Source organism: Oncorhynchus nerka, linkage group LG26 (genome assembly GCF_034236695.1).
Source record: "Oncorhynchus nerka isolate Pitt River linkage group LG26, Oner_Uvic_2.0, whole genome shotgun sequence".
NCBI lineage: Eukaryota > Metazoa > Chordata > Actinopteri > Salmoniformes > Salmonidae > Oncorhynchus > Oncorhynchus nerka.
The window spans coordinates 47,624,781-47,636,932 of NC_088421.1; the positions used below are offsets into that span (position 1 = coordinate 47,624,781).

At 35.0% G+C, this 12,152-nt stretch overlaps 1 protein-coding gene across 1 annotated transcript in view; it reads left to right on the plus strand.

Moving 5' to 3' along the window:
- The window catches only part of LOC135564901 (mucin-2-like), a 112,941-nt gene that overhangs the window by 29,448 nt on the left and 71,341 nt on the right, over positions 1–12,152 (plus strand). The window contains exons 6-7 of the mRNA XM_065010988.1: positions 7,615–7,731; positions 7,809–8,484. Of these exons, the coding sequence (XP_064867060.1) occupies positions 7,615–7,731; positions 7,809–8,484 (793 nt within the window). The remainder of the gene's footprint in view (positions 1–7,614; positions 7,732–7,808; positions 8,485–12,152) is intronic.

The window sequence follows — 12,152 nt, forward strand, 5'->3', positions numbered from 1 at the left end:
GGAAAAATGTCCATATTACATCAGTCGTGTTTTATATGAGGAAGTTTTATTAGGTCAGTCATGTTTTTATATGAGAAGTATGTCTATATTAGGTCAGTTTTATTAGGAAGTATGTCTATATTAGGTCATGTTTTATATGAGGAAGTATGTCTATATTAGGTCAGTCAGTTTATATATGAGGAAGTATGTCTATATTAGGTCAGTCATGTTTTATATGAGGAAGTATGTCTATATTAGGTCATGTTTTATATGAGGAAGTATGTCTATATTAGGTCAATGTTTTATATGAGGAAGTATGTCTATATTAGGTCATGTTTTATATGAGGAAGTATGTCTATATTAGGTCATGTTTTATATGAGGAAGTATGTCTATATTAGGTCAGTCATGTTTTATATGAGGAAGTATGTCTATATTAGGTCAGTCATGTTTTATATGAGGAAGTATGTCTATATTAGGTCATGTTTTATATGAGGAAGTATGTCTATATTAGGTCATGTTTTATATGAGGAAGTATGTCTATATTAGGTCAGTTTTATATGAGGAAGTATGTCTATATTAGGTCAGTTTTATATGAGGAAGTATGTCTATATTAGGTCATGTTTTATATGAGGAAGTATGTCTATATTAGGTCATGTTTTATATGAGGAAGTATGTCTATATTAGGTCAGTCATGTTTTATATGAGGAAGTATGTCTATATTAGGTCATGTTTTATATGAGGAAGTATGTCCATATTACGTCAGTTTTATATGAGGAAGTATGTCTATATTAGGTCATGTTTTATATGAGGAAGTATGTCTATATTAGGTCAGTGTTTTTATATGAGGAAGTATGTCTATATTCAGTCATGTTTTTATATCAGGAAGTATGTCTATATTAGGTCATGTTTTATATGAGGAAGTATGTCTATATTAGGTCATGTTTTATATGAGGAAGTATGTCTATATTAGGTCATGTTTTATATGAGGAAGTATGTCTATATTAGGTCAGTTTTATATGAGGAAGTATGTCTATATTAGGTCATGTTTTATATGAGGAAGTATTTTATTAGGTCATGTTTTATATGAGGAAGTATGTCTATATTAGGTCATGTTTTATATGAGGAAGTATGTCTATATTAGGTCATGTTTTATATGAGGAAGTATGTCTATATTAGGTCATTTTATATGAGGAAGTATGTCTATATTAGGTCAGTCATGTTTTATATGAGGAAGTATGTCTATATTAGGTCAGTTTTATATGAGGAAGTATGTCTATATTAGGTCAGTTTTATATGAGGAAGTATGTCTATATTAGGTCATCATGTTTTATATGAGGAAGTATGTCTATATTAGGTCAGTTTTATATGAGGAAGTATGTCTATATTAGGTCATTTTATATGAGGAAGTATGTCTATATTAGGTCATGTTTTATATGAGGAAGTATGTCTATAAGTTTTATGTGAGGAAGTATGTCTATATTAGGTCAGTTTTATGTTTTATATTATGAGGAAGTATGTCTATATTAGGTCATGTTTTATATTTTATATTAGAGTTTTATATGGAAGTATGTCTATATTAGGTCAGTTTTATATGAGGAAGTATGTCTATATTAGGTCATGTTTTATATGAGGAAGTATGTCTATATTAGGTCATGTTTTATATGAGGAAGTATGTCTATATTAGGTCAGTTTTATATGAGGAAGTATGTCTATATTAGGTCAGTTTTATATGAGGAAGTATGTCTATATTAGGTCAGTCATGTTTTATATGAGGAAGTATGTCTAAGGTCATGTTTTATATTAGGTATGTCTATATTAGGTCAGTTTTATATGAGGAAGTATGTCTATATTAGGTCAGTCATGTTTTATATGAGGAAGTATGTCTATATTAGGTCATGTTTTATATGAGTTTTATATGAAGTATGTCTATATTAGGTCATGTTTTATATGAGGAAGTATGTCTATATTAGGTCAGTCATGTTTTATATGAGGAAGTATGTCTATATTAGGTCATGTTTTTATATGAGGTTATGTCATATATTAGGTCAGTTTTTATATGATGAAGGAAGTATGTCTATATTAGGTCATTTTTATATGAGGAAGTATGTCTATATTAGGTCATTTTATATGAAATCTATATTAGGTCATGTTTTATATGAGGAAGTATGTCTATATTAGGTCATGTTTTATATGAGGAAGTATGTCTATATTAGGTCAGTTTTATGAGGAAGTATGTCTATGTCAGTTTTATATGAGGAAGTATGTCATATTTAGGTCATGTTTTATGAGGAAGTATGTCTATATTAGGTCATGTTTTATATGAGGGAAGTATGTCTATATTAGGTCATGTTTTATATGAGGAAGTATGTCTATATTAGGTCAGTTTTATATGAGGAAGTATGTCTATATTAGGTCATTTATATGTTTTATGTTAGGTCATATTAGGTCATGTTTTATATGAGGAAGTATGTTTTATATTAGGTCATGTTTTATATGAGGAAGTATGTCTATATTAGGTCAGTTTTATATGAGGAAGTATGTCTATATTAGGTCATCATGTTTTATATGAGGAAGTATGTCTATATTAGGTCATGTTTTATATGAGGAAGTATGTCTATATTAGGGTCATGTTTTATATGAGGAAGTATGTCCTATATTAGGTCATGTTTTATATGAGGAAGTATGTCTATATTAGGTCATCATGTTTTATATGAGGAAGTATGTCTATATTAGGTCAGTTTTATATGAGGAAGTATGTCTATATTAGGTCAGTTTTATATGAGTATGGTCAGTTTTATATGAGGAGTATGTCTATATTAGGTCATGTTTTATATGAGGAAGTATGTCTATATTAGGTCATTTTATGTTTTATATTAGAGTTTTATATGAGGAGTTGTCTATATTAGGTCATTTTATATGAGGAAGTATGTTATTAGGTATGAGGAAGTATGTCTATATTAGGTCAGTCATTTTTATATGAGGAAGTATGTCTATATTAGGTCATGTTTTTATATGAGGAAGTATGTCTATATTAGGTCATGTTTTATATGAGGAAGTATGCCTATATTAGGTCAGTTTTATATGAGGAAGTATGTCTATATTAGGTCAGTTTTATATGAGGAAGTATGTCTATATTAGGTCAGTCATGTTTTATATGAGGAAGTATGTCTATATTAGGTCATGTTTTATATGAGGAAGTATGTCTATATTAGGTCAGTCATGTTATGACCTACCATCTTGAAGTATGTCTGATATTAGGTCATAAGTATGTCTATATTAGGTCATGTTTTATATGAGGAAGTATGTCTATATTAGGTCAGTCATGTTTTATATGAGGAAGTATGTCTATATTAGGTCAGTTTTATATGAGGAAGTATGTCTATATTAGGTCATGTTTTATATGAGGAAGTATGTCTATATTAGGTCAGTTTTATATGAGGAAGTATGTCTATATTAGGTCAGTTTTATATGAGGAAGTATGTCTATATTAGGTCAGTTTTATATGAGGAAGTATGTCTATATTAGGTCAGTCATGTTTTATATGAGGAAGTATGTCTATATTAGGTCATGTTTTATATGAGGAAGTATGTCTATATTAGGTCAGTTTTATATGAGGAAGTATGTCTATATTAGGTCAGTCATGTTTTATATGAGGAAGTATGTCTATATTAGGTCATGTTTTATATGAGGAAGTATGTCTATATTAGGTCAGTTTTATATGAGGAAGTATGTCTATATTAGGTCATGTTTTATATGAGGAAGTATGCCTATATTAGGTCATGTTTTATATGAGGAAGTATGTCTATATTAGGTCAGTTTTATATGAGGAAGTATGTCTATATTAGGTCATGTTTTATATGAGGAAGTATGTCTATATTAGGTCAGTCATGTTTTATATGAGGAAGTATGTCTATATTAGGTCATGTTTTATATGAGGAAGTATGTCTATATTAGGTCAGTCATGTTTTATATGAGGAAGTATGTCTATATTAGGTCAGTTTTATATGAGGAAGTATGTCTATATTAGGTCATGTTTTATATGAGGAAGTATGTCTATATTAGGTCAGTTTTATATGAGGAAGTATGTCTATATTAGGTCATGTTTTATGTGAGGAAGTATGTCTATATTAGGTCAGTTTTATATGAGGAAGTATGTCTATATTAGGTCATGTTTTATGTGAGGAAGTATGTCTATATTAGGTCATGTTTTATATGAGGAAGTATGTCTATATTAGGTCAGTTTTATATGAGGAAGTATGTCTATATTAGGTCATGTTTTATATGAGGAAGTATGTCTATATTAGGTCAGTCATGTTTTATATGAGGAAGTATGTCTATATTAGGTCATGTTTTATATGAGGAAGTATGTCTATATTAGGTCATGTTTTATATGAGGAAGTATGCCTATATTAGGTCATGTTTTATATGAGGAAGTATGTCTATATTAGGTCAGTCATGTTTTATATGAGGAAGTATGTCTATATTAGGTCAGTTTTATATGAGGAAGTATGTCTATATTAGGTCAGTTTTATATGAGGAAGTATGCCTATATTATGTCATGTTTTATATGAGGAAGTATGTCTATATTAGGTCAGTTTTATATGAGGAAGTATGTCTATATTAGGTGATGTTTTATATGAGGAAGTATGTCTATATTAGGTCAGTCATGTTTTATATGAGGAAGTATGTCTATATTAGGTCATGTTTTATATGAGGAAGTATGTCTATATTAGGTCATGTTTTATATGAGGAAGTATGCCTATATTAGGTCAGTTTTATATGAGGAAGTATGTCTATATTAGGTCATGTTTTATATGAGGAAGTATGTCTATATTAGGTCAGTTTTATATGAGGAAGTATGTCTATATTAGGTCATGTTTTATATGAGGAAGTATGTCTATATTAGGTCATGTTTTATATGAGGAAGTATGTCTATATTAGGTCAGTTTTATATGAGGAAGTATGTCTATATTAGGTCATGTTTTATATGAGGAAGTATGTCTATATTAGGTCAGTTTTATATGAGGAAGTATGTCTATATTAGGTCATGTTTTATATGAGGAAGTATGTCTATATTAGGTCAGTCATGTTTTATATGAGGAAGTATGTCTATATTAGGTGATGTTTTATATGAGGAAGTATGTCTATATTAGGTCATGTTTTATATGAGGAAGTATGTCTATATTAGGTCATGTTTTATATGAGGAAGTATGTCTATATTAGGTCATGTTTTATATGAGGAAGTATTCATGACTACATTACAATAGTTAGCCTATGTCTGAGTATAGGCCGAGGCTAAACTAGATCATTCAATGTCGATTTTCATATGGTTTTGATACTATCTTGGTTATTGTTTCAATATGGTTTGACAGTGTCTTGGTTATTGCCTGGAACACGGAGAAACATCTAATTCGGGTTTTTCTGTAAATAAAGATTAAATCCATTTTATGAAATGCAGTACGAGATGAAATGTGGAGACTAGGACCATACAGCTAGCTGTATTGTTAGTATGTTGAGCTACCATCATGTTGAGCTACCATCATGTTGACTTACCATCATGTTAGTATGTTGAGCTACCATCATGTTAGTATGTTGACCTACCATCATGTTAGTATGTTGACCTACCATCATGTTAGTATGTTGACCTACCATCATGTTAGTATGTTGACCTACCGTCATGTTAGTATGTTGACCTACCATCATGTTGAGCTACCATCATGTTAGTATGCTGGCCTACCATCATGTTAGTATGTTGACCTACCATCATGTCAGTATGTTGATCTACCATCATGTTAGTATGTTGGCCTACCATCATGTTAGTATGTTGACCTACCATCATGTTGACCTACCATCATGTTGACCTCCCATCATGTTGACCTCCCATCATGTTAGTATATTTACCTACCATCATGTGGACCTACCATCATGTTAGTATGTTGACCTACCATCATGTTAATATGTTGAGCTACCATCATGTTAGTATGTTGCCCTACAGTCATGTTAGTATGTTGACCTACCATCATGTTGACCTACCATCATGTTGACCTAACATCATGTTAGTATGTTGACCTACCATCATGTTGAGCTACCATCATGTTAGTATGTTGACCTACCATCATGTTGACCTACCGTCATGTTAGTATGTTGACCTACCATCATGTTAGTATGTTGACCTACCATCATGTTGAGCTACCATCATGTTAGTATGTTGACCTACCATCATGTTTACCTACCATCTTGTTAGTATGTTGACCTACCATCATGTTAGTATGTTGACCTACCATCATGTTAGTATGTTGACCTACTGTCATGTTGACCTACCATCATGTTAGTATGTTGACCTACCATCATGTTGACCTACCATCATGTTAGTATGTTGACCTACCATCATGTTGACCTACCATCATGTTAGTATGTTGGCCTACCATCATGTTGACCTACCATCATGTTAGTATCTTGAGCTACCATCACGTTAGTATGTTGACCTACCATCATGTTAGTATGTTGGCCTACCATCATGTTAGTATGTTGACCTACCATCATGTTGACCTACCATCATGTTGACCTACCATCATGTTGACCTACCAAATCAAATCAAATCAAATTTGATTTGTCACATACACATGGTTAGCAGATGTTAATGCGAGTGTAGCGAAATATCATCATGTTGTCCTACCATCATGTTAGTATGTTGACCTACCATCATGTTAGTATGTTGACCTACCATCATGTTGACCTACCATCATGTTAGTATGTCGACCTACCATCATGTTAGTATGTTGGCCTACGGTCATGTTATTTGCTGTGTTCTGTAAACAATGTGTAGTCTTAACCATGACAACTAAGCATACACTCAGTGGCTTGTTTATCAGGGAAAACCAATTGGGTATAGGGTAGGACCGCCCCTTGCCTCCAGAACAGCCTGAATTCTTCGGGGCATTCTACAAGCTGTCGGAAACATTCCACAGTGATGTTGGTCCATGCTTGCTGCAGATGTGATGGTGGTACATTCATGCTACCAACAGGCCGTTCATTCTTATCCCAAAGACTCTCTATTGGGTTTGGTCAGCGACAATGTTCAGATATACTGTGGTGTTCAATCACTGATCGACTGGTATCTGGGGCGGCAGGAAGCCTAGTGGTTAGAGCATTGGGCCAGTAACCGGAAGGTTGCTGGATCAAATCCCTGAGCTGACAAGGTCAAAGTCTGTCACTCTGAGCAAGGCAGTTAACCCACTGTTCCCCGGGCCACTGAAGACCTGGATGTGGATTAAGGCAGCCCCGCACCTCTCTGATTCAGAAGGGTTGGGTTAAATGCGAAAGACACATTTCAGTTGAATATATTCAGGACTGACTAGGTATCGCCCCACCACCCCCTTTTATTAAGGGACCTACCGTGTGCCAGGAAAACATTCCCCACACCATTACACCACCGCCACCAGCCTGTACCGTTGACACCAGGCAGGATGGGGCCATGGACTGATGCTGCTTACGCCAAATCCTGACTTTGCCGTCAGCATGACTTAACAGGAAGTGAGATTCGTAGGAACAGACACCCGGATTCGTCGGACCAGGATTCATCCACTCCTCAATTGTCCAGTGTTGGTGATCGCGTGCCCACTTCCTGCTTGTAGCTGATAGGAGTGGAACCTGCTGTGGTCGTCTGCTGCAACAGCCAATCCGTGACAAGGACCGACGAGTTGTCCGTTCTGAGATGCTGTTGTACGGCTCCGTTATTTGCCGGCCCGCCTGTTAACTTGCACGATTCAAAGGACTGCCTGCTGACGGGATGTTATTTAATTGTCACACCATTCTCTGTGCACCCTAGACACTGTCGTGCGTGAAAAGCCCAGGAGGATGGGCGTCTCTGAGATTCTGGATCCGGTCCACCTGACACAGACGATCACACTACGTTCCAAGCCCAGGAGGACGGACGTCTCTGAGATTCTGGATCCGTCCCACCTGACACAGACGATCACACCACGTTCCAAGCCCAGGAGGACGGGCGTCTCTGAGATTCTGGATCCGGTCCACCTGACACAGACGATCACACTACGTTCCAAGCCCAGGAGGACGGGCGTCTCTGAGATTCTGGATCCGGTCCACCTGACACAGACGATCACACCACGTTCCAAGCCCAGGAGGACGGACGTCTCTGAGATTCTGGATCCGTTCCGCCTGACACAGACGATCACACCACGTTCCAAGCCCAGGAGGACGGACGTCTCTGAGATTCTGGATCCGGTCTGCCTGACACAGACGATCACACCACGTTCCAAGCCCAGGAGGACGGGCGTCTCTGAGATTCTGGATCCGGTCCGCCTGACACAGACGATCACACCACGTTCCAAGCCCAGGAGGACGGGCGTCTCTGAGATTCTGGATCCGTTCCACCTGACACAGACGATCACACCACGTTCCAAGTCCAGGAGGACGGGCGTCTCTGAGATTCTGGATCCGTTCCGCCTGACACAGACGATCACACCACGTTCCAAGTCGCTTAGGTCACTGGTTTAGACCATTCTAACGTTTGATGGAACAGTAACTGAATGCCTTGATCCCGGTCTGTCTGCTTTATATAACAAGCCAGGGCCACGTGGCTCACTGTCCGGAAGAGCAAACCATTTTCGTGAACAGGGTGGTGTACCTAATAAACTTTCCCTAATTTTCTAGGCTTTTTTTTTGGACACATTTGACATTAAATAAAATAAAATAATCTACTCTCTCTCTCTCTTTCTTTCTCTCTCTATCCCTCTTTCGCTCTCTCTTTCTCTCTCTATCGCTCTCCATCTCTCTTTCTCCTTCCCTTTCTCTCTCTATCCCTCTCTCTCTCTCCATCTCTCTGTCTCTCCTTCCCTTTCTCTCTCTCAGCTGACTCAACCATAAACCTCTAGTGACATTCCTAACCTTTGCCTCAGCCGATACAAATGACATTATGCCACCAGTTAATTGCTTTTATATCTGGAGGAAAGAACAACATCCATTCTTTAACCCAGTGGTATTGTCTCTAGATAGATCAACATCCATTCTTTAACCCAGTGGTATTGTCTCTAGATAGAACAACATCCATTCTTTAACCCAGTGGTATTGTCTCTAGGCAGAACTACATCCATTCTTTAACCCAGTGGTATTGTCTCTAGATAGAACTACATCCATTCTTTAACCCAGTGGTATTGTCTCTAGATAGAACTACATCCATTCTTTAACCCAGTGGTATTGTCTCTAGATAGAACTACATCCATTCTTTAACCCAGTGGTATTGTCTCTAGATAGAACTACATCCATTCTTTAACCCAGTGGTATTGTCTCTAGATAGAACTACATCCATTCTTTAACCCAGTGGTATTGTCTCTAGATAGAACTACATCCATTCTTTAACCCAGTGGTATTGTCTCTAGGCAGAACTACATCCATTCTTTAACCCAGTGGTATTGTCTCTAGACAGAACTACATCCATTCTTTAACCCAGTGGTATTGTCTCTAGATAGAACAACATCCATTCTTTAACCCAGTGGTATTGTCTCTAGATAGAACTACATCCATTCTTTAACCCAGTGGTATTGTCTCTAGATAGAACTACATCCATTCTTTAACCCAGTGGTATTGTCTCTAGATAGAACTACATCCATTATTTAACCCAGTGGTATTGTCTCTAGATAGAACTACATCCATTCTTTAACCCAGTGGTATTGTCTCTAGATAGAACTACATCCATTCTTTAACCCAGTGGTATTGTCTCTAGATAGATCAAGATTAATACAGAGAGATAAATAGATACATTACTACAGAGAGATAATAGATACATTAATACAGAGAGATAAATAGATACATTAATACAGAGAGATAAATAGATACATTAATACAGAGAGATAAATAGATACATTAATACAGAGAGATAAATAGATACATTAATACAGAGAGATAATAGATACATTAATACAGAGAGATAAATAGATACATTAATACAGAGAGAGATAAATAGATACATTAATACAGAGAGATAAATAGATACATTAATACAGAGAGATAAATAGATACATTAATACAGAGAGAGATAAATAGATACATTAATACAGAGAGATAAATAGATACATTAATACAGAGAGATAAATACATTAATATACATTACTACAGAGATAAATAGATACATTAATACAGAGAGAGAGATACATTAATACAGAGAGATAAATAGATACATTAATACAGAGAGATAAATAGATACATTAATACAGAGAGATAAATAGATACATTAATACAGAGAGATAAATAGATACATTAATACAGACAGATACATTCATAAGAGAGATAATAGATACATTAATACAGAGAGAGATAATAGATAAATAGATACATTAATACAGAGAGAGATAAATAGATACATTAATACAGAGAGGTAAATAGATACATTAATACAGAGAGATAAATAGATACATTAATACAGAGAGATAAATAGATACATTAATACAGAGAGATAAATAGATACATTAATACAGAGAGGTAAATAGATACATTAATACAGAGAGATAATAGATACATTAATACAGAGAGATAAATAGATACATTAATACAGAGAGATAAATAGATACATTAATACAGAGAGATAAATAGATACATTAATACAGAGAGAGATAATAGATACATTAATACAGAGAGAGATAAATGGTTATATTGTTTTCATCATGAAAGGGAGGATGAAAGAGAAAAAATATGATAAAGGAGAAATCTTTGGTGAAATCAGTATCTAAATGAATAGAAATGTACAGAGTTCCTCTGTTTGGCCCATTAACTAACACACACACACACACACACACACACACACACACACACACTAGATTAAAGCTACTGTTGCTATCATTACCAGTGAATTGAAAAGTGTGTAATATTAGTAGTGAAATGTACAGACTGATCCATTGGGTAGATTAGTAGTGGAATGTACAGACTGATCCATTGGGTAGATTAGTAGTGGAATGTACAGACTGATCCATTAGGTAGATTAGTAGTGGAATGTACACAGACTGATCCATTAGGTAGATTAGTAGTGGAATGTACAGACTGATCCATTAGGTAGATTAGTAGTGAAATGTACAGACTGATCCATTAGGTAGATTAGTAGTGAAATGTACAGACTGATCCATTAGGTAGATTAGTAGTGGAATGTACAGACTGATCCATTAGGTAGATTAGTAGTGAAATGTACAGACTGATACATTAGGTAGATTAGTAGTGGAATGTACAGACTGATCCATTAGGTAGATTAGTAGTGGGATGTACAGACTGATACATTAGGTAGATTAGTAGTGGGATGTACAGACTGATCCATTAGGTAGATTAGTAGTGAAATGTACACAGACCGATAGATTGGATAGATTTCTAATCAGGTTTCCCAGTTTCTCTCTACACAGATTGTCATTCTGATTAGTAGTGACATGATACACTACAGATCCATTGGTCACATTAGTCAGAGAGGCACCATTAATGGAATAGAATGAAATGTAAAGACTGAATTAGGTAGATTAGTAGTGAAATGTACAGACTGATCCATTAGGTAGATTAGTAACAGAACAGACCGATAGAGAATGGAGAGCTGTAATCAGAACATAATATAATAGAACAGTATAGAACAGAATAGAACAGAAAAGGCACTATAATGGAATAGAATAGAACAGAAAAGAATAGAGCAGTATAGAACAGAACACAATAGAACAGAACAGTATAGAGCTGTATAGAACATAATATAATAGAACAGTATAGAACAGAATAGAACAGAAAAGTATAAAGCTGTATAGAACATAATATAATAGAACAATATAGAACAGAACAGTATAGAACAGCAGAGAAAGGTATGGTATAGAATAGAACAGTATAGAACAGAATAGAATAGAACAGTATAGAACAGCAGAGAAAGGTATGGAATAGAACAGTATAGAACAGAATAGAATAGAACAGTATAGAACATAATATAATATAACAGTATAGAACAGCAGAGAAAGGTATGGTATAGAATAGAACAGTATAGAACAGAATAGAATAGAACAGTATAGAACAGAATAGAATAGAACAGTATAGAACAGAACAGTAATAGAACAGAAAAGAATAGAAAAGAATAGAACAGAATAGAATAGAACAGTATAGAACAGAATAGAATAGAACAGTATAGAACAGCAGAGAAAGG